Source organism: Equus przewalskii, chromosome 19 (genome assembly GCF_037783145.1).
Source record: "Equus przewalskii isolate Varuska chromosome 19, EquPr2, whole genome shotgun sequence".
Taxonomy (NCBI): Eukaryota; Metazoa; Chordata; class Mammalia; order Perissodactyla; family Equidae; genus Equus; species Equus przewalskii.
The window spans coordinates 19,501,691-19,525,625 of NC_091849.1; the positions used below are offsets into that span (position 1 = coordinate 19,501,691).

Consider the following 23,935-nt stretch of genomic DNA (forward strand, 5'->3'; position numbering starts at 1 on the left):
CTCTCCTCAGTGATTTCATGTTATCATCGGTTGATCTGGTCACGCTAAGCATCATTCTTCCCATCTGTTCCTATTAATACTTCCTCCTTTAATTTCTTATTACATGCGATTGAAATGATGTAAAAACTGATATTTTCAGTCTATTTTTCTTTCGAACGCTGGTATCCTGATTTCTTTTTTACCTCTGTTTCTCTTCAGTATAGCTGCGAAAAGTGATGAAACTTGCAGTAGTTACAAAATAAGTCAGTACTCATTGAGCAGTCACTCTTTTCCATCAGTGCTAGGCATTGATGGCTAACCAGGCGGGATCAAACAAAGAAGCAGTGCGTGAGTGTGTAATTGTGGGTCTTGCTTCACGGTCCCTTCCTAAGTATAGCATGTTCATTTTTGCATAAATTTGCTCCAAAAATTTCCTTTGTACCTTTCACATCTTTACTCCCTCAGCATGTTTTCCTGTTCCTAAGTCCTTGTTTCCTCTCCTTGTCATCCTAAAGACATCTTTTTCAGATTTATTCTTTATTCTGTCAAATATCAGTTTGTTAAGATGGTAACAATATTGATAACTGCTCTTATAGTAGGTAATGATTTGCAAAATGTGTTTTTATTCTGTGGTCTATAGATTTAATTTGAAACAGCAATTCTGTTTGCAAAAGGATTCTTAAAAAAGATGGTATATAACAAATAAAAGTTTTATTCTGCTAGTCCATTTTTTAAAAACTGATTGTTCTGTGGTTGAATTTCCTTCCTTTCATCTTTGGCCAGATATAATGAGGGACTTTTATGTTATTTCCTACTTTGTCTTTAGTGTACTATATTTTCCAATAAAGAAACCCAGGCTATTGTTAGGTCTGCTACTCTTTAATGAATCATTGGATTGGAAAATAACTCATTATATCATCAGGCAGAGATACGTTCCTTTATTTGCATGTAGATAGTGAAGATGAATAATTTATCAAATGTTATTAGTGCAAGCTGCATATTACTGAAGTCTCAGCAGGGCATAATGAAATTTGTCTCATGCTAGTATGAAAATAGCATGCCTTTGCATAGTCATTATTGAACTTTTGGCATTTCTCAGAGAACTATTATGTCATCGTGCCAGTCTTCCTCCCCTCTTCATTAACTGGACTTTTGATTGAAGAGTTCAACTTATCTTGAAAATCTGTGGAATCTGGAATGCCAAATGCTTGTTTGATTCTAGCTATGTTTCTCCAGCAGAGCAAGAATTTCCAGAATGAGTGAAGTACTTAATGTTTCTTATTAAAGTGATTAGTGCGAAAAGGCTATGACTGATGGTTTTATTACGTCTGGTCATGGAAAGCTGTCTATACAAGAGATATTTAAGCAGTGTATTTTCTGAAATGAGCAATGATGAAACGTATATAATTGCTTAGAATCTTATATTTGCATTAATTATGTATTTGAAGTTAATTTAAATAATTGCTTTTAAAAAGTTGGCTTTGATTTGTTTGTGGCATGGTTGTGTGAGGAGGTCAACAAATCTCCCCACAAGCAACAATCAAGCTGGACAAACGGTCAAAACAAACCATTCCAGCACTCTGGAAATTGACTAAAAGCATTCAGCAAACTGAAAAGTGTTTATTCTTGAAAACAACTGAACTTTGGATAAGAACAGTGTGGGTCTGTGGTGTTTGTGCCTGGGGCTTTTCCCGTTTTCCTTTCCCAGATCTGTGGGCAAGGTTGTTCAACCAGGGCAGAGCAGGCTGTGAAAACCAGCAGCATCACTGCTACTCCCAAGATAGCGCAGTTGATTCAGAGAACTGTCAGTTAAAGTGCAGATTTTTATGGCAAGTGACAGGGAAGATCTGTGCCTGTACCCACTTGAAGTTGCAGGCTTGTTTGGCATGAATAGTAGATGTGCGGACTAGCCATGGATTTAACAGGGACTTCTGGGAGGTGAGACAGAGGTGGGATGCTTGATAAGTTTTCACAGACTGTAAGTTGACTGGAGGTTGTGCACATGCACAGTGGAGAGTGCATTGGGCCCAATCCACCGCTACTTATCTGCCTGCTGAAGCCTGCATGCACATCCTGAGAAGATGAGAGAGGACCCAGGAAAGCCCAAGAGAAAGTAAAAGATGGGACAGACTTGAAAATGGCCCTAACTTTGAATGCCCTCACTGGCTCGTGCATGGATCTGTCAGCATATAGTAGGAATCTTACTGATTGAAGGTGTTTGAGTGAATATGTGACCAGTCTTTGACTTAACAAAAAGCTATGCAGATATAGAGTTGACTGCTGGGAAGTTGTGCTTGGGGCTGGGGTGATGGGGGGACTAAGAAGAGAGATCAATGACCATTCATTGTGGAGAGTCAGACTTTGTGGACTTAGTCCAGGTAAGTTACTAAACAAAAACTGCAACCTTCGGGGAGAAATCTGAATTAAGAGTTGCTACAGTATATAACCTAAAATTTCCAGTATTTAAGAAAATATTATGATATGTGCAAAGAAACCAAGTATAATCATATTCAAAGGAAAAAAAAGCAGTCACTACAAATTGTCTTTGAGTGACCAATAACGTTAGATTTAGCAGACAAGCCTTTAAAGAACGAAGTGAAACCATGTTAAAAGCATTTAAGGAAAGAATGACAGTGACTTGAATATAAAATCACAGAAAGATAAAAATTATAATAAAGGGGGCCAGGCCAGTGGGTGGCACAGCAGTTAAGTTCGCATGTTCTGCTTTGGTGGCCTGGGGTTCTCCAGGTTGAATCCCAGGTGTGAACATGGCACTGCTTGGCAAGCCATGTGGTAGGGGTCCCACATATAAAGTAGAGGAAGATGGGCATGGATGTTAGCTCAGAGCCAGTCTTCCTCAGCAAAAAGAGGAGGATTGGCAGCAGATGTTAGCTCAGGGCTAATCTTCCTCAAATAAATAAAATAAAGTGTATTTGTAGAAAATTTTAAAAAAATTATAAAAAAGCACCAGTAGGAAATCTGGAGTTGAGAAGTAGAGTAACTGAAAGGAAACATTCATTAGAGGATTTCAGGTGCAGATTTGAGATAGAGGGTAGACCGAGAGAAATTGTGCCATCTGAAGAACAGAAGAAAAATGAAAAGGGTGGCAAAGACTTGTGGGATAGCATCTAGCTCACCAACAAGTGTGTTATGGGAGTCACAGAATAAGAGGATACAGAAAAAGTCCAAAAAAAAGTTTTAAAACTGTACTGGATGAAAACTTCCCAAACTTGATGAAAAACATTACTTTATGCATCCAAAAATCTAAATTAATCCCACACAGGAAAGTCACACAGATCCACACCACAACACATCACAGTCAAATGGTTGAAAGAGAAAATCTTGGCAGCATAGGAGAGAAATGACACTTTATGTACAGGAGAATAACAGTAAGATTAGTAGTTGATGTCTCAGCAGAAGCAATAGAGGTCAGAGACAGTTGACTGATATATTCAGTGCTCAAAGAACAGAACTGTCAACTAAGAATTCTATATCCAGCAAAAATATCCTTCACAAATGAAGCAAAATGAAGACATTTCCAAATAAACAAAGCCTTTGTTGCTATCAGATTTGCTTTACAAGAAATACTAAAGAAATTTCTTCAGGCAGAAAGGAAGTGATACCAAATGATAATTCCCAGCAGGAAATGAAGAGTGCCAGAAGTGGTAATTATGTGGGTAAAAATATAAAGTACCCTATCATATATATTTTTCGCTTCTTTAAAAAAACATACAATTGTATGAAACAACAATTATAGCACTATAGTTTTGGGTTTATACAACTATATAAATATGTGTGACAATAATAGCACAAAGGAGAAGGAAGGAAAAGATATGGCACTGGGACAATTGAGTATCCCATATGTAAAAAAATGAACTTAGACCTTTACTATATACAAAAAGTAACAAAGTAGATCCTAGACCTATTTATAAGAGCTAAAATGAAAACTTCTAGAAGAAAATGTAGGCAAAATCTTTGTGTCCTTGAGCTAGGCAAAGAGTTCTTAGATATGGTACCAAAAGCAAGAGCTCCAAAAGAAAAAAACTGTTAAATTTAATTTCATTAAATTAAGAAACATTTGCTTTTTATAAGATACCATTGTGAAAGTGAAACTATAAGCCACAGACTGAGAGAAAATGTTTACAAATAATATATCTGATAAAGGTCTTGTAATCAGAGTGTATAAAGAATTCTTACAACTCAATAATAAGACATATACTCCAATTAAAATGTTGGCAAAATACTGATGTGGACATTTGTGTTAGTGAGGGTTCTCCAGAAAAACAGAACCAATAAGGGGTGTGTCTGTGTATATAAAGAGATGTATTATCACATATTGGCTCACACCATGAAGGAGGCTGAGAATTCCCATTGTCTGCTGTTGACAAGCTGAAGACCCAGGAGAGCGGATGTGTAGTTCCGGTCCAAGCGCAAAGGCCTGAGAATCAGGGGAGCTGATAGTGTAAGTTCCAGGTCTGCAACTGGGAAGGCATGAGACCCAAGAAGAGCTGATATTTCAGTCTGAGTCCAAATGCTGGAAAAGGCCAGTGACCCAGCTCGATAGGCAGGCAGGAGGAGTTACGTCTTACTCAGCCATTTTATTCTATTCAGACCTTTGATTGACTGGATAAGGCCTACTAATGTTAGGGAGAGCAATCTGCTTTCCTCAGTCACTGATTCAAATCTCAACTCATCCAGAAACATAATCGCAGACACACCCAAAATAATGTTTGGCTAAATGTCTGGGCACCCTGTGGCCCAATCAAGTTGTTACATAAAATTGACCATCACAACATTTTACCAAACAAGACATACAAATGGCTAATAATCACATGGAAAGGTGTTCAACATCATATAGTCATTATGGAAATGCGTATTCGTTCAAACCACAATAATATACCACTACACATCCCTTAGAATGGCAGTTGTCAGAAAAAAGCTACAATGTGAGGACTTGGCAGCTATGTGAAGAAATTCAAACCCTCATACACTGCTGGTGGGATATGAAATGGTACCACCACTTCGGGAAACAGTTGTTGCTTGTAAAGTTAAATATGAATTTACCACATGACCCAGCAATTCTGTTCCTAGGAATCTGAGAGAAATGAAAACATGTCCACATGAAGACTTGTATATGAATATTCATAGAAGCATTATTATAATAGGTATTTATTGGAAAAAATCCAAATGTCTATCAGCTGATCAACACATTAGCAAAATGTGGTGTATTTGGTATGAAAACAGGATGACTATAAATAAGCTTGAAGGAATTTTTGGAGTGATGGAAGTGTTCTAAAGCTGGGTTATGATGATTGTACAACTGTATAAGTTTATTTAAAATCATTGAATTGTATAGTAACAATGGGTGAATTTTATAGGACATATATCAATAAAGTTATTAAAAATATGTACATATATAAACAGCAAATTACAAAGTCAGTATAGAAAATAATTGGGGAATCTGAAGGAGCTGGAAGTTCTTTATACTGTTCTTCCAGTTTTTCTACAACTCTGCAATTAAGTCAAAATTTCAAATTTATAAAAATTTTAATGGCCCTAGAAGTGGTCTGACTTCTTTCTGTACTGTGTTTATAAAAATAAGTTCAAGAACTTTTGTTTGTTCTTAAAAATGCAAGCCTAAAGTATCATTTTATCTCAGCTTTTTTAGTCTTCTCTTTTGATTTACTGTTTGCTTTGAGTAGATAATCTGCTTTTGCACTTTTTTTTTTCCTGTAGTGCCTTTGGCCTGCAGGCCTGGGACCCTTCCTGCTTCATACGCTTATCTAGTCTGTGCTGGGAGCGTTCTTACCTTGTGGAATGATACCCTGAGGATATTTCTGTTTCTCTTGTCTGTGCGGTATAAATGTGCAAGTATCATAAGCAGAGCACTTTTAACTGTAGGATGTGCGCACAGCTGTTTTTCCCTTTGGCAGTATTCTTAGGTTCAATGATCACATCTTCTCTAGGTTGTTTTGTTTGTTTGTTTTCATAAAGGAAAAGGTAAATGCAGACATTAACACATTTGTTGAGAACAGTAAATTCAGGTGACGTTGTGTGACTCACAGTAATGTCTGTTTATATGCTTTGTTTGAAGGTCACTCTGTGAGATTGCTGGGTCAGAAAAAGGATAATGGAAAACGGTTGGGGGGAGCGCCATTGGATTTGCCAAAGATTAGGAAGAATCCACTGATAGAAATCATTTCCATCAACACTGGGTAAGCTTCTCTCAAAGTTACTCATAAAATATTCAACATACTTCATGAATTCTATTTTTTTTTCCTGGTCATGTGACATAGAAAAGTAGTTGAATGTTTTTGTGAGAAAGAAAAATCAAAAAGCTCTAAAGCACATGAATATAGTTCCCTCTAAGATGTTCCCTGTATGCAGATTACACTTATATTTGCAGCAAGATTTTATATCTTTGATTATTTTTACTTCTCCTTTTTGGTAATAAACATGGATTTTATTTTCCAGCTATGCCCTTAGTTAAAATCTTTCTAAAAAGAATATTTCATTCTCCGGAGTGGTTAATATCCCATCATCTCTGTCTGTTTTTTCAATAGGCTTATTGTAAATATTGCCAAGATACTAACCATGTTTTGATTACTAACTATCTGAAATGCATGTTTTAAAATGTTACTCTTATGAGCTTTAAACTGAAAATAAATATCGTGACTGAATATCAAGTACTCTTAATTTCCGTGTGAGTCTGAAGTTCTGCCTGACTATAACTCTTGATGTAATTATTCATGCTTGGTTTTATTTCAATTTATTGAATTTGGTTCCTTTAAATTATGACTCCATCTGAAAAAGTTATTTCCCACTTTAATCTGTATTATTGTAGTCTGAAAGTTTGATGAAACCAAGGCCTTCTGTTCCTTAAGTCGCAGAGAGTCCCTCCATTCGTACAGCTCCCTGGTATCTCCCACACATTTAAGTTGTCCTGCTCCTTTTCAATTTCATCTTTCTTCCCTTTTTTTATTCTTCTTTTTTTAAAAAAAAAACATTTTTATTTATTTATTTATTTTTTTGAGGAAGATTAGCCCTGAGCTTACTACTGCCAATCCTCCTCTTTTTGCTGAGGAAGACTGGCCCTGAGCTAACATCCATGCCCATCTTCCTCTACTTTATACGTGGGATGCCTACTACAGTATGGTGTGCCAAGCAGTGCCATGTCTGCACCTGGGATCCAAACTGGCGAACCCTGGGCCACTGAGAAGCAGAACGTGCGCACTTAACCACTGCGCCACCAGGCCGGCCCCCTCCCTTTTTAAAAAAATTGTTCTCCTTCTGTTCTTTGTTTTCTTCATGCTATTTCTCGTTCAGAGCAAGTGAACTTATCTTTCCTTCTCCACCATCTTTCTACCTCTTTCTAAGCCAGTGGCTTTGTTTCCTCCTGCACTATTGCAGCTATGTTGTCACTGGTCATCTTTTCTCTAGTCCTTTTACTTTCTGATTAATCCTTCATGCTGCCTCCAGAGAGTAGGGACAGTTGAAGAAGACATTTGGTTTTTCCCTAAAAGCCCATGGGGACTTTCAGTTGACTTGGTGAATTTGTTCTGGACCAGTGTCTGGCCTTCACTGTTTAAGATTCAGAAACCTGGACCCATCAAGCTCAGAGACTAGTGATTAAATCAGAATTTAACAGTGAGCAGTATAGTTGTCACATTGATTGGGGTATCTAATATTTTCCCTTAGCCTGAGCCAATTTATAAGTGTAATGCTGTTTGTTTTTTTTTTTTTGGAGGAATATTAGCTCTGAGCTAACTTCTGCCAATCCTCCTCTTTTTGCTGAGGAAGACTGGCCCTGAGCTAACATCCATGCCCATCTTCCTCTACTTTATACAAGGGACGCCTGCCACAGCATGGTGTGCCAAGCGGTGCCATGTCCGTACCTGGGATCCAAACTGGCGAATCCTGGGCCGCCGAAGCAGAACGTGCACACTTAACTGCTGAGCCACTGGGCTGGCCCCTGTAATGCTGTTTACTGGACCCTTTCAGTTCTTCTTCCTTCAGATATTGCATTGTGTTTTGATTTTTCTTTTTCTGGTGAGCAAGATTGGCCCTAGGCCAACATCTGTTACCAATCTTCCTCTTTTTGCTTGAGGAAGTTTGTCTCTGAGCTAACGTTTGTGCCAATCTTCCTCTCTTTTTGGTATGGGGGGATTCCACCACAGCATGGCTTAATGAGCAGTGTATAGGTCCATGTCCAGGATCTGAACCCCAAACCCCAGGCCATGGAAGCAGAGTGCGTGAACTTAACCACCATGCCACTGGGCTGGCCCCTGTGGGGTTTTTTTGATTGCTGAATTCCTATATAAAATTGCAGCATCCCTACATTTGCTCCCCTCCACATTTGCCTTATTTACCTCTGTAACACTTCACGCCATTGAAATAAACATATGTTCATTTATATTGTAATCATCTGTCTCCCCTCACTGGCATGCCATAAGCTTTATGGTGGTAAGGAATTTCAACTCTCTTGTTCACCATTGTATCCTTAGTACACAGAAGAAGGTACACAGTAGGGATTTAATACGTATTTACTTACTGAATGAATGAATCATCAAGTTATGTAATTTGAAAGTTTAATGGGATTATGTTAAATTCTCTTTACAGTACAGATTGCCTTGCCAACTGGACAATAACACTCGGAGTTTGACTAAGCATACTTTCTCCTGGGCGATGTCTTTAGAGGGACAAAGTCAAAACGTTTCTGAGTACCTCTTTTTTTCTTTTTTAATATGCAGGACTGATCAACCCCTTTTTGGCTAGACACATTCCTTTAAGTATATCAATATTTTAGGGTCTGTCAAACCCTATTAGGATCCATTTGGTCTCTGCAAGGTGACTTTACAGCTACCTTTGACCTATTGAGTGTCGGTTTTAACTCTTTGTTTTCAAAGATGCTTTATTTTTCTCGTCTCTGTGTACTTCTCCATTTTGTTGCTTCCCACCTCACACTCGAGTATTTAGTCATACTGAACTACTTGAAATCCTCAAGCTCAAGATTCTTTTCTGTCTTCAGGCCAGACACAATTCTATGAAATGTGTATTTTTTCTTGTATTTTATCCTCACAACAGCCTTATGAGATTTTTTAATAGATGAGGAAACTAAGGTACAGAGAGGTTAAGTGACTTCACATTGTTGTGCAGCTAGTCAGTGACTGAGACTTATCTGTTAACTCCTGTCAGATATTTTGTGGGTTCAAAGGAACAAACGATTGTCCCCATTGTGGTCGACAGAGAGGGATTTTGTGGGAGCAGAATAATCTTTGCATTGTAGTGACATTTGAAATATAGAGATGTATGTAATTTCTATTGCTGCTGTAACAAATTACCAGAAATTAGGTGGCTTAAAACGGCACAGGTTTATTATCTTCCAGATCTCGAGGTCGGATATCTAACATGGGTCTTACTATGCTAAAATCAAGGTGTGAGCAGGGCTGTGTTCTGTAGACTATTGGGGAGAATCTCTTTTCTTTTTCCAGCTTCTGTAGGCCACCCACATTCTTTGCTTGTGGTCCCCATCTTCTATCTTCAAAGCCAGCAACATTGTGTTTCTTTGTGTGTTTCTTCCATGGTCACATGTCTCTCCCTCTGACTTTGTCTCTCTCTCCCACTTTTAAGTGATTACATTGGGCCCACCCAGATAATCCAGGATGCCCTCCCTATTTTAATGTCAGCTGATTAGCAGCCTGAATACCATCCGCAGCTTTAATTCCCATTCGGCGTGCAAGATTCCAGGGCTTAGGTTAGGTATAAGAGAAAATTGTAGGTAGCGGAAAGAATGAACAAAGGCATGGAACTGGACCGTATGAATTGTCTATGGAGAAGATACTTTTCTCCAATTTGTGTGGAGTTTCCAGTATATGTAAGGAAAAGTGGGATAAATTGTCTTTTGTCTAAAGAATCTACTTGCCCCAGGATGAGAAATTACAATTAATTCAGTTGGTAAGGGAAAGGAGAGCCAGTGAAGTCTGGGACAGAGGTGAGACATAATCATAGCTAGGCCTTGGGAAGATTATTCTGCTGCCACCTTGTAGTGTGGGTTGGAGTTGGAAAGTGGATAGAGCGAGACTGCTTAGGAGGCCCTTATAGCAATCCAACCAGGAAGGATTGAGAGCCTGAGTGGGAGTTTTGGGAATGAAAAGCAAGGGTGGCAGAGCTGTGTAATGCTGAATAAGATGGGCTTTGGCACACTCCAGTGGGGTTATTTATAACCGTGGATTTAGAAGTTAAAAAGAATGGTTGGAGATAGAAATACAAGCCCCAAAAGAGAGTGAATGAGGTCCCTGAAGGTGAGTGGTCAATGCCTGTGTATAGGAAATAGGAGGAGACAGAGAAGTTATACATGACATAAAAGTTGTCAGAGATGAAGGTTTTATGAATATGGAGTGTCATACTACCAATTGCTTCAGACTCCTTAAGGAGAAATGATTTTGGAAGACTGGGAAAACTAGAAAACAGGTTAGAAATTAGTTTTGCTACAGGTGGATTACTCTTTGGAGGAGTTCGACTATAAAGTAAAAGAAGTGATCTTTGAAAGTAGAAAAATTTTTCTATCTAAGCTTATTTAGAGGCAGAGGGGTAAGGATTTGAAATCCAGTGACAGGAGAAGCTGTTTATCCAGGATTACGTACACGGTTAGAAAGGTAAGCGTTGGAAAGGAAGAGGGACACTTTTGTGCTTCCTTAGAGATAGGAGTGATGGATGAAAGTACAAGTGTAGAACTTACCGCTTCATTTTTCTTAAAAGTCTTGACCAATTTAATTCAGAGAAAGCTATTCAGCTTCTTCATGCTGTCAGGTAAAAGAGAGGATGGAGTGTTCCGTGTTATGTCTCTTATGGTTTAGTTAATATACTACAGTCTCTTTTCTTTTTTTTTTTTGAGGAAGATTAGCCCTGAGCTAACATCTGCCGCCAATCCTCCTCTTTTTGCTGAGGAAGACTGACCCTGAGGTAACATCCATTCCCAGCTTCCTCTACGTTATATGTGGGACGCCTGCCACAGCATGGCTTGACAAGCAGTGCATGGTCCACACCCGGGATCTGAACCAGCAAACCCCGGGCCGCCAAAGCACAGCATGTGAACTTAACCACTGCGCCACCAGGCCAGCCCCACTACAGTCTCTTTTTGATGACACTGACTTGAGATATGACCAGTTCTTGATCGGAATATCTCCTCACCCCCTTTTAGGATTTGTCCATTTTCTTCTTCCTTCCCTTCCTCCCTGTGGTGTTGCTGTTCAGTTGATATTCTATCCTATGTATTTTCTATGAACTGGAAGCTATATCTAGTATTAGATTCTAATTTAATATTCCTCCAGAAATAATCTAGTTTCTGAGGTAAAGATACGAAATTCAAAGATTGATTCTAGAATCTTTGCTTATTCTCATTACATTAGTGGAGTGAGGTTAAAGTTCTAAAGCACAGCAGAGCTGGATGTGCACATATTTATGTAAAAATGTATCACCCAAGAGCCGTCGTCCATATACTAGGAAGTCGACATGCGCATACGCAGAAGAAGTGCGCTGAGGGTGAGAAGCTCAGTTTTTGTTAGGGACCCCATTTGTGTGATTGCCTTACTTTTTTCTTGTAGTGAGTGTGGAGCCAGAAGGTAATGTAGAGGACAAAGAGTAAGAATCAGAAATTGGGCCATAAAGCAAATCCGAGCTCTGTTTTGCCTTCTCTGTCACTATTAAAGTCATCAGTTTTGACAATCCCTTGGCAGTTTTCACTCGTCCAAAGCTAAGAGTTGGATGCTGCTTAGCGGTTCATGATATAAGTCATATCATCCTTTAGATACTACTATCAGATTATCCCTAGTTGGAAGGGATAATCCTCCCTTGGGCTAAACACCTGTTAGAAAATACTGTCTGACCGTGAAATGCTTTACCGATACTTTCTCTTTTAACATTTATCTTGTCTTTCTTGTTATTTGCCATCTGTCAGACATAAAGCAATGGTATATGGGAACCTTTAAGGGGAATCTAATTTTCTTTGAGATTGCGTACTTGAATTTATTATCATCTTTTAAAGTATCTGTTTCTTTTTCCCCCTTGTAACATCTTAGCTCTGGGAAAACAAACTAACTCAGATGTTTTCACTTTCTTTCTGTAACGTCCAGAATTTGTCAGTCACTATTCCTGTGCTGGATATGTCGGTGCTCACTAAATATTTAAATGAATGAATGAAAAAACAGGAACACAAATTTATTCCGTATAACTGAAGGGGTTTTTGGAGAAATATAATTACTACTAATGACATTTTGTTTTGTTGTTTTTTGTTTTTTGTTTTGTTTTGGTTTTTTTTTTTGAGGAAGATTAGCCCTGAGCAAACTGCCACCAATCCTCCTCTTTTTGCTGAGGAAGACTGGCCCTGAGCCATCATCAGTGCCCATCTCCCTCTACTTTGTATGTGGGACACCTACCACAGCATGGCTTGACAAGCGATGCCATGTCTGCACCTGGGATTCAAACCGGCAAACCCCAGGCCATCGAAGCGAAACGTGCGCACTTAACTGCTGCGCCACCTGGCCGGCCCAACATTTTGTTATCTTTCTGATTCTAATGATTAAAACATGAAATAGTTATTATCCAGATATAATCAGAGTACATTTGAAAATGTAATTATTATGTACATGGCACATTACCAGGTATTGTAGTAGATACTGTGATATATGCAAAGATAAACATTTCCCAAGTCAACAACAGAACTAATCGAAATAATCGACTGAAATAATCCAAAACATGGAGCTATAAACACAGTGTTAATTGCAGCTGCTGTTTGGGGAGGATTTGGATCTCATTCTATTCCATAGTCTGGGGAATGCTTTTAAGTCCTGGTGTGACACTCTTTCCAGGGGTGAGGGTACCCAGCAGTGACTCCTGAGACCTCTGAATTTAAGACCCGTGAGATACTCGGATATCCTTTCACTGCCCTTCTATGAGAGGCAGTGGCAGCAACACAGTGAGAAGGTCATCGTCTCCTTGACCTGTGTCATCAAGCAAGACTGCTGCCACTGTCGGCACACACATGCCATGGTCCGTATACCAGGGAGTCAGCATGTGCATGAACAGAAGAAGTGAGCTGAGGGTGAGAAGCTCAGTTTTTGTCAGGGAACCCTATTTGTGTGATTGCCTTACTTTTTTCTAGTAGTGACTGTGGAGACAGAAGGAGAATATAAGCCTCAAATGCTGTCTTTTTTTGTTCTTTTTTTGTAAAGATTTTATTTTTTTCCTTTTTCTCCCCAAAGCCCCCCGGTACATAGTTGTGTATTCTTCATTGTGGGTCCTTCTAGTTGTGGCATGTGGGACGCTGCCTCAGCGTGGTTTGATGAGCAGTGCCATGTCCGCGCCCAGGATTCGAACCAACGAAACACTGGGCCGCCTGCAGCAGAGCACACGAACTTAACCACTCGGCCACGGGGCCAGCCTCCATCAAATGCTGTCTTTTTATGTTACTCTTAAATTGTAGCTTTCAGAAAATTACAATCTATAAAAAAACTATTTTTAGAGATACTTAATTAAAAGTGCTCTTATAAAGCTTGAATTAAAGTTCCGAAGAGATCCTGTTAGAAGTTTTAATATAGGTGATATCATACTTATAGTAGGGTGAATCTTTTTAATATTTTGGGAGGATAAAATTTGGGACACTTTATATTATAATCTCTTTGAAATGACTACATATTTAGTATATACAATAATGATTTGTTGAGTCCTTATATCTTAGCATGGTGTCAAGAAACAAGATATTCTTATTTTTTTGGTTCGTGCTGTACTGTTGTTCAGATGTCCTAATTATATAAACCATGGCCGTATTCTGAATCTGCTCTTTTGGGAATAGCTCTTGCTGCCTCAGTACCATCCACAAAGACAACTGTTAGAATATCATGAGGGGGTCAGCTCCATGGCCGAATGGTTAAGTTGGTGTGTTCCTCTTGGGCAGCCCAGGGTTCGCTGGTTCAGATCCTGGGTGTGGATCTATGCATTGCTCATTAAGCCATGCTGTGGCAGCATCCCACATAGGAGAACTAGAATGACTTACAACTAAGATATATAACTATATACTGGGGCTTTGAGGAGGGGAAAAAACAAGAGGAAGATTGGCAACAGATGTTAGCTCAGGGCCAATCTTCCTCACCAAAAAAAAAAAAAGAAGAAGAAGAAGAAGAAAAAAAAGAGAAGACTATCATGACACCTTTCTCTAAGAGGCAATATTTCAAGATAAAACATTTTCCAAAAAGAATTCAGCAAACTATAGTCATTTACTTAATTAAAAATTATGGGTCAATATCTTTTTTTTATATATTAGGCCCAGTGACTGCAAATTAACCTAAGCCAGTTTTGTCATGTACAACTCTTAGGGATTTTTTTGATAGACACTAGTAGCTACCAGTGAGGATTAGTTGCCTCCCTACAACCTAGCTGTCCGGTTATAATGAAAGCAAGTCCCAGTCCAAAATCTGCGGTAAGAATTTATTGAGCAAGCTGGCACAGTCCAGCTGCTCTTGTAAGCTTGGTAAAGTCCTAATTCTTTCTCCTTTTGGTTGATTAAATCAAACCTTGCATGAAAGTTTGACTTGAACCAGATGAGACAGTATTGTCAGCCTCAGGCAACTAGAATCTTCTACCCAATGTCTGGAGTGAGGGGAGGGGAGGAACCAAACCAGAATAATATTCTTAATGGTCCAAGCCAGTGCTACCCAAAGTGTGATCCATGGAACAATGTGGGGTCATTAACTATCGGTGGCTGGTCTGTGACAGGTACAGAAATTGAGAGTGAACATTTTAGGAACTTTTAAGGCAGTTTAACGTTGCTGCAGTCATTCATTTCCGCTGTGTTTTACAAAAATGTTGGCTTACGAGAAGTTGGAAATACGTATCCTGATCTGTCTCTGTAGATATTTGTGAAACACTGGTCTTGGCTAGTGTGTTGCAAGATTCTTTATCCTCTTCTGGAAGATATTTTAGCCAATCCACTTATCTTGAGTGCCACTGATTTCACTAATGAGATCCCATTTCTACTATCTTTTATGCTATTAGTTAGCCATTTGTGGTTAGTAGTTAAGCACTACTTTCACAAATGAAAACTTATTTCTGTTATTTATTCTGCTAATTTGCAAAGCCTCTGCTGTTGACCAAGGATAAGGATAAAAGACAGCTAAAAGATACCAGTAATCTCTGGAAGCTACTCTTTTCTGATTAAATACTAGCAAAGAGAGACTGTTCTCAGAGTTGTAGCTTAAAATAACTCACACGTTTTCTATTATGGTCTCTACATTAAATGTTTTCAGAAGTAAATTGTGGAAGTCCTCACGTGGCCCCTGTGAAACCTGGGTCTGGAGGGTGTAGCTGTTCTTTCGGCACATCCCCAAGTGAGTAGAGAGCTTCTTACCGTTCTTGTTCTTCTCTCAGCTTTTGGAGGCCAGGAACCCCTAGTCGTGAACCTGGAATATGGCACCAGCCTGTTCTGGAGAAGGCAAGAGTCCGTGGTCTATTGGAGAGAGCTCTGCACTTAGGGATTTGGAGTATGGACAGCGTTATTTTCTAGCCCTGTGACTCACATCAATTAGTTAACCTCTTGGAGGCGATCTCTTTTCTAACATGCACACATGCTGCCTACCCTCTGTGTGGCCTGACACATTATGGGCACTTTAGTAGGTTTTCCTTAGAATTTTGCTGTTGCTATATCCTATACCAACATTCCCCAAGACCCCTTCTCCCCTTCCTTTCTCTTCATCCTTTGTATTATTTAGGCAAGAAAGTTACTAGTACTAGAATTTAAGGTTATGACTTTATCTAATTCATCAGCTCATCAGTCCTCTACTTCACTCGTTCAGTTTTAAATGAATGTTTGACAAACTTTTAAAACAATTATCCCACAGCTATTAGTACAGTGTCTTGCTCACAGTATTCGCTTCACAAATATTTTAATATTTCAGTGACAGCATTGTTGATTAAATGCAAAAGATTTTTTTGGCTGAGCTATAATATAATTCTAATTACTTCCCTCTTGCAATAGATGATTGTTTTGTAGAAAATAAGAATTTCTTAATTTGGACTATGAATGAAGCGAAACTTATCTGAAACAAATGTGTGAAATTGAAGTATTTATGACAGTTTTGAATTTGTTACATTTTTACTTTTATCCAAAAACTAATTGTCCTGAAATTTGCAGTTTTGATAACTTCAATGAAGTCCTCAAACACCTTATTTTCACTTAATTATTGTACAAATGAAATTTCAAAGCAATCTTATTATAAAAATGTATTTGGGAAAGATCATCTGTAGCAACAGTGGATGGCACTATTGGCTCATACCTGTAAAGTATTTATTATTAAGTTGTAGAACTTTCAATTCTGGTTTAATAAATACCTTCAAGTAAGTGGCCCAATTAAAAACTTTAGGCAGGAGTAGAATGGAGATTTAATCTTAAATTTTGCAAATTCTTCTTTATGTAATCATTATTTTATATAAACTTTGAAATGAATATATAACTTCTTAGTAATTATATAAGAAGAAATAACTGGTTTTAAAAAATCATTTCAAGGGTCAACCTGGTGACATAGTGGTTAAGTTTGTGTGCTCCACTTTGGTGGCCTGGGGTTCGCGGATTCAGGTCCCGGGCGCAGACCTACACACTGCTCATCAAGCCATGCTGTGTCAGCGTCCCACGTACAAAGTAGAGGAAGATTGGCACAGATCTTAGCTCAGAGACAATCTTCCTCAAACAAAAAGAGGAGGATTGGCAACAGATGTTAGCTCAGGACCAGTCTTCACTAAAAGAAAAAAAAAATCATTTCAAATTCTAGCCTGTTAAAGGATATGCCATTGCTCTAAATAAAAAGTGCATCTTGCTTACTACTTTTCTGGTAAACAAAATTTAGTTTGAGGAGGGGAGAATAACTTTGAATTTGGATATAAAAGCAAAAATTTAGAGGTACTCAAGTTTAGATACATCCTTAAAGAAACCCTAGATTAAAGTTAATTGAGTAGAATGTTTAACACTTTCTTCAGAGTAGTTCATAGATTGTATGGTGAGGATATACATTAAATAGTTATAGATGCTTTTACAGTTTAGAAAGTTTATTACTTTATTTCCTATATAAAAGTCTTCTATGTTTACTCTTTAAGAAAACTAAAGAGAGCCAGCCCTTATGGCCTAGCAGTTAAAGTTAGCATGGTCAGCTTCAGCAGCTGGTGTTCCATCCCTGGACATGGAACCACACCACTCGTCTGTCAGTTGCCATGCTGTGGTGGTGGCTCACATAGAACTACCAGGACTCACAACAAGAATTTACAACTCTGTACTGGGGTTTTGGGGAGGGGGGAACAAAAGGAAGATTGACAGCAGATATTAGCTCAGGGAGACTCTCCTAGCAAAGAATAAATAAATAAATAAAATTTATTTCCTAAAAATAAAAAAAAACCCTAAAGAACCCTGTGTGTTGGTATTCATTTATTCGAAAAATGGGATTGAACTTTTGTAAAGTGCAGAGGGTAGAAAGATGCATTTATTTGGTATCTGCCTTTGAGAATCCCACAGGACAGAGAGTGAAACAAACACAGGACAGTTGAATTCTAAGATTGTAAGTACAGTAGTACATGGGTGAACAAAGTTATCTTAGGGCTGTGATGAATTGTATGGATGAGTTAGAGGGGGCTTCCATAGAAAGTGGATATTTAGGCTGTGTCTCAAAGTTTATGTCATAGGTGGGTTCAAAGGCAGTTTAAGCAGGTGAGGAGCCCCTGCCCCTAATCGGCCCCATGAATGGTGGTATTGAACTGTGAAAGACCATGTCTTACGCAGAGAATGATGAGTGGGCCTCTGTGGTGGTGTTTTGAGTAAAGGAGTTGTAGAGAAAGATTAGAAAGAGGTAGCTTGAGTTCACACTTGGCCTCATCATTTACTGTGTGACATTGTATGAGTTATTCACCCTCTCTATAGGTCTCAGTTTGCTCATCTATAAAATGGCAATATTAATAGTATTGTGAAAATTAAAAGAGATCATCTGTTAGAGTAATTATGATCATCAGAGTAATTAATGCAATGCCTGGCACATAGTATCTGTTCAATATAATTATTATTGTTTATTACTATCCAACTATACAGAGGAGAAACCTCAGGCTTAACTAGATTGCAGTTTGCTTAAGACCATGGAGCGGTAAATGCCAGAGTTGTGACTTGAAGTAAATCATCTAATCTAACCAGTTCTTTTTTCAATAAACCACAAGATCAGTAGCTTCTAGCCTAATTTTCTATCTTTACATTGGAACTGTAGTTGTTTAGTTGGTTGAAAGGAAAGCCAATTAGAGCTAAAGTTTGAGACTAATCTAGGGGATAGTCTGCTAAACCTGGGAAAGATGCTGTGGGCCCCATATTTTTACAAAGAGAGTGGGAAACATGGGCTGTCAAGTGGAGGTGGACTAGGAGAATTTCTGCAGTGTGCTTATATTGCACTGAGTGAGGTGCCTCTCAAGATGCAGTGTGTTTATCCCGTGGAATGGAATTTGAGTTTCCTGTTAGGAAGTTTAAAGAATGGAACTGCTTAAATGATATAGATTTAGAGACAGAAGACTCTTGTACCTCCTGTCTTTTTTTTTCTTGACCAGTACTTGAGTTAGGGTGTGTGAAGGTGAGCTGTGCTTGGAAGAGAGCAGTCGGCCTGGATGATTGGATGTCTCCAAAGCGCTGCCATCTGTCAATTTCTCTGTTGCTTCAAGAAAACTTGTTTTCCAGCCCTATCAGGAAGGGAAGACCCCCCCCCCCCCCACCAAACTTGTGTAGCCCAACTTTAATTAAGTAATTGGATACACATGTAACTGTCGATAAAGGCTTCAGTTTTTTCAATACAAGAATAATATATATCTCATATTTATTTCTGAAACCACTTAGCTTTTATTTTACTACCTCTCAGCATGGTAGCACCAATTGTTTTATTTCTTCTAACCCTGACAAAGCAGAATGTTTTGTTTGGCTTTTTAAAAAGGCAACAGTGCATGCAGTTAAGACCTCATTTACTTTATCTGATGAAGTAGTCTCTGAAGAATGTCTGTTTTTCTGTAAATCCACTAAGGAAACTGGGTTTAAAGCAAGGTCATTTTTTAAAATCCTGGTTTCTGTTTTTAAACAATGTATGTAGCTTTGTGATTCATAATGTATATTTTTGTGGTTCTTTTTATGCTATTCTTAAAATAAGTATTAATTGTAAGAGATAATGTGGATTTAGGAAGATCTTTCTACCTTGTAAAGTACCTTTTATGTATTGTTTCATTACAGCTCTTAAGGAAGACATAAACTATCTGAAATGGGCTTTTTAGTCTGTTCTCCACCTCCCTCACTTCCTTTTCCCCGTCTCTGTTGTTCTTTCCCCTCTCACGTCTATATAAATTTATGAGAACAAGGTATGTATGTATGGATTTATTTATTTAGGACCAGTAGCCCCTTGAGAACAGAAGATATCCTGAAGCAAGATTGGTGGTCTACTTTATTCATTGGTTTGTTCACATATTCGTTTGTTTATTCTTTACTCATTGACTCCTTCATTCAACAAACATTTGCAGAATATCTGTATTTATCAGATACTCTGCCAAGTCCAATACAGGAAACAAGGCTTACCTATTTCATCACTGCCCTCGAGAGTCTCACAGTCTAGTGTAGTTTAGTCAACTGGTAAATAATTCTGCCTTAGTATTCATGGAATAGAATAACTGTCAGTTCTTATATGTGAGACTTAGAGTTTTGTAACTAGAAATGACCACAGATATAGAGCATGAATAAAGTAAGACTTGTGTAATATATGATGGTTGAAAATGCGCTTGTACAGTAATAGTGTACAACATGTGTAACATGGCTAGCTCAACCCTCTTTGGTAATTGATTACTGTTGAGAATTCAGTCACCGCTGTCACATATTGTTCTCACTCGAATTCAGGCAACCCATGATCCTTTGAATGTTGCTTTTATGCTTACTCTGTTAAACACCTCTGACTTTACTTCCAAAGAATGGAATTAAGACCCCTTTTTGCATACCCCAACTTCTTTCTCATTTTTTTAATTTAATTTTTATTTGAGGAAGATTAGCCTTGAGCTAATATCTGCTGCCAATCCTCCTCTTTTTGCTGAGGAAGACTGGCCCTGAGCTAACATCCATGCCCATCTTCCTCTACTTTATATGTGGGATGCCTGCCACAGCATGGCATGACAAGTGGAGCCATGTCCGCACCTGGGATCGAACTGGTGAACCCCGAGCCGCTGAAGCAGAATGTGTGAACTTAACTGCTGCGCCACCAGGCTGGCCCCCTCTTTCTGGGTTTTATTTATACTGTTAGGTTTATTTTTTTCATTTTTCTAGCTTAATTGTCAATTACATGCGAAATAAGAAGCAAACCAATAAAAATAAAGACAAAGTGTCAATAGCAGTATTGATTTTGACACATTGTACACGTGTTTGAAAAAGAGATGTCTATCTGTCTCAAATGCTCATGAGGTGAGATTAGGGGTTGAAAGCAAATTTTAGTGATATTTAGTGATGCTTAACAGTGACTACGTGGTGGTTGGCATAATGCCAGTCTTCTGTGTAACTGAGTAGATTTGCACTTATACAGTCTACTTTTCACAGTTATATATCAAATGATTAATTTTCTTAAGTTTACTGTAGCTTTGATGTCCTAATGTCCTATTTGGAATGTAACTAACATACTTTTAATACTCCATTAACTTTAAATTCTTCTGGTAGATTTTCAAAGGTGAATGATGCAGGAAAGAATAAGGTAGATGTTTCAGGGTTTGATTTTTCTTTTTTGATTTTTAATTTGATAATCTTATTTTTGCACACCCTAATTTGGAATCCAACCGCGACTAGGACTCATGCATAGAATATTTTCCTGATATACTTCACAAATGCTTATTTGAAGCAGCATCTCTATGGCTTGCCTGATTTCTTAGTTTCTTTTCTTTGTCTCAATATTGCTTTGCTTTATATCTCAATGGTTCCTAGATAACTTTGACTGACTGATTCTATCATATCTATATTTTCTGGTTTCTCTTGTCTTGCGGTTTCTTTGTCTTCTTTAAGTTATTGCCTTGTTCCCTTCCCATTCTTCCCTCTCTATATCTTCTGGTTTTCGTGAGGTGCCATTGCTCTCAGGATACTATGATTACTAGACCAGTTCGGCCTTCAGTACCACAAGTGCACTATTTTCTTTTCTACTTCTGATGTAGAATTATTAGGGTTTTTGTTTTTTTTAAAGATTGGCTCCTGGAAGAGCTTAGAACTTTTATCCTGAATTGAGATATATTGATGGTAGCCAAAAAGTAACTTTACTGATCTAGACTAGATTATCCATTCTTTTTAGAATATAATACTTCATAATTTACTTTTTTTTAATTTTCTTTCTATTCTGATGATTTTAACTGTGATTAACTTTGGCATGTCTAATGTGCACTACTGCATATTAAAAAGCATAGATTTTCAACTATATTTCATTAGCATGAATTAACAGAAATGGAATTATTATGTCAAGGTTAAGAACCTATTTATGGGTGTTGGAATATAAACTCACATGTTTTCTAAAACATTGCTATTTGCAGTGCTAAAAATTAAAAGGGATACATATTTTATTCCACTGTAAGTCTTCATTATTGTTCCCATTTTATGGAAACTGATATTGAAAAGGTTAAATAATTATGCCCAGAGCTACCATCTTAGTATAAATGGAGCTAAAATTTGCAGTCTCATTTATTGAATATGAGAGGCCATTTGGCCTAGTGTTGAGCATAATTCTGGAGCCAAATTGCTTGGGTCTAACTCTTGGCTCCAGGGCTTACTATGTAAGTGGGCAAGTTTCTTTGTGCATCAGTTTTCGCATCTCTAAAAGGGGAATAATAATGATAATATCTGTTTCATAGGTTTGTTGTGAGGATTGAATATATCTATGTATAGCTTAGAATAGCATCTGGCAAATAATATTTGTTACGAGGGATTACTGTCATATTAAATACACTGTGTTCTCTTTAATTTTTACTTGTGTAATATTCTTTCTTTCTAAGACTGCATAGGTGTTTTGGATAATCAAATTATTGAACCATTCAAACGTTTGAGTGAATGAATGAATGAATGAAATAAAGAACGAAAGAACAAAAGACAGAAAAAGAGAGAGAGAAAGAAAGAAAAGGAAGAAAGCCTGGAACCCACATCTTTGACTTCTATATAATTATGACGTCTCATTGAAAGCCTCCTTGTTTTGGTGTAGTAGATGAGAAAGAACTAGTTGAACTTAAACATATCTACTGTAAATATATGGATTTATCGTTTGTAACATTTCCTTGACAAATCTTTGGACAGAGAGCAGAGTAATATGATAGTTTGCATAGTGAGTAACAGTTTGATTTAAGCTATTTATTAATGGGTTATACTGCCTAAGATCTTTTGCCAACTAATGAGAATGGTCTGAGGCCTTTTTTATAAGGGACGGAAAAAACCCCCTTTTAATTAGGGATAGACTTTGCAAACTATTTAATAAGTTCCTTTATTATTTGTAGCCCCATGGCCAAATACCAGCTGCCCACACACCTCCTTAATACAAAGCCATTCTTGAATAATTAAAAGTCCTTTTGGCAGATTCATATATTCAGAGACTCTTAGAGCCAGAAAGGATTTTAGAGATTTAAAATCTTCTCTTCATAGATGATGAAACTGAGGCCCACCGGGCCTAACAGCCCGGTTTGGTGGCCCACATATTGCATTCCCTTGTTAGGAGAGTTTGATTCATGAGAGAGAGAAGAGGCTACTCTGACAGATGGTGCAACTTCACCTTTAGGCTTTTAGAGCTTCGTAGAAGGATTAGAAGCTTTTGTGATCTGCAGGACATCATAACAATGATATTTTATGTTAGCTTTTATTGAAGTATATAAAGGTCAAAATGCTAGAAAATGGTATCACTTTGGCCGTTAATGTTTGGTGCATAAACAGTGACAAACAGTGAAATTGTCTTTCTCTGAGTGAGTTGGATTACATGGGACAAAGAGGCTAATTGAGGCTTAAGACTTCTCCTTTGATGTTTGAGGGCCTTCACAAGAGCTCCAGTCTCCACATCTCCTTGTGTTCCTCTTCTAGTCACTCATTTTTTGCCTTTGTCGTCTATATTTCTGGTTCTACTCTTTACCTTCCTTTTAGTCCTATAGGTTTGTGTATTTATATCCCTAGCACCTAATAGTGACTAGCTTATGGAAGCTCTCAATAAAAAAGGTTTTTGTGACTCAGTTTCCAAATGCTAGTGGTATGTTTTCTTTCATTCTAAAATGCCTCTTGCTGTTTCCCGAGCCTTGACGATATATTCCAGCCTTTCTCAGTTTGTGTTCTCTGAGAATTAAGCTTAAACTTATACCTGAATGTTCTAAGGCATTCATTGTGTGTGATGAATTAACTTCTGTCCTAGGCATCCAGGTTGGTAAATAGCTGTGTACCATTCTTGGGAGAATTGAGAAAATAATCACTTGGAGTATTTTCTGTGGTACTTAATTATCTTGGAACACTGGTTGAGAAAGCCTGGTTTATTCACTTCATTGGACCTCCAGATATCTTTTTTAAAGCTTACTTTTCTAAGAAGTGTCATTGTCGATTGACTTCATTTTATGTCAGTTTTGTTTTCTCCACATTTCTTTAGATTGCATAGACTTAGTTTTTACTAAAGGTTGTTAGTTTGCATTATGCTAAATAAGTTACAGTAAATTTGGCTTATTCTTTAAAAAGAAACATAAGCACTAAGTATATAATAGAGTTCTCATACTGTTGTATTTTTCTCACGTAAAGCGTATACTACTTGAGTCAAACTGGTCATTGCTTGGGTAGGCTTGTATGTGAGACAAGCTAGGACCATGAGAACACAAGTCCCAGGGGCAAAGGAAAGAGACTGGAACAAATAGATTAAGTATGGTTAATACCACTTTG

At 37.9% G+C, this 23,935-nt stretch overlaps 1 protein-coding gene across 12 annotated transcripts in view; it reads left to right on the forward strand.

The window, feature by feature from the left end:
- CDKAL1 (CDK5 regulatory subunit associated protein 1 like 1) overlaps positions 1-23,935 on the forward strand; it is a 610,652-nt gene that overhangs the window by 185,506 nt on the left and 401,211 nt on the right. For all 12 annotated transcript variants that reach the window (XM_008518334.2, XM_008518335.2, XM_070584147.1 and 9 more), the window contains one exon: positions 6,074-6,194. In XM_008518334.2, the coding sequence (XP_008516556.1) occupies positions 6,074-6,194 (121 nt within the window). The remainder of the gene's footprint in view (positions 1-6,073; positions 6,195-23,935) is intronic.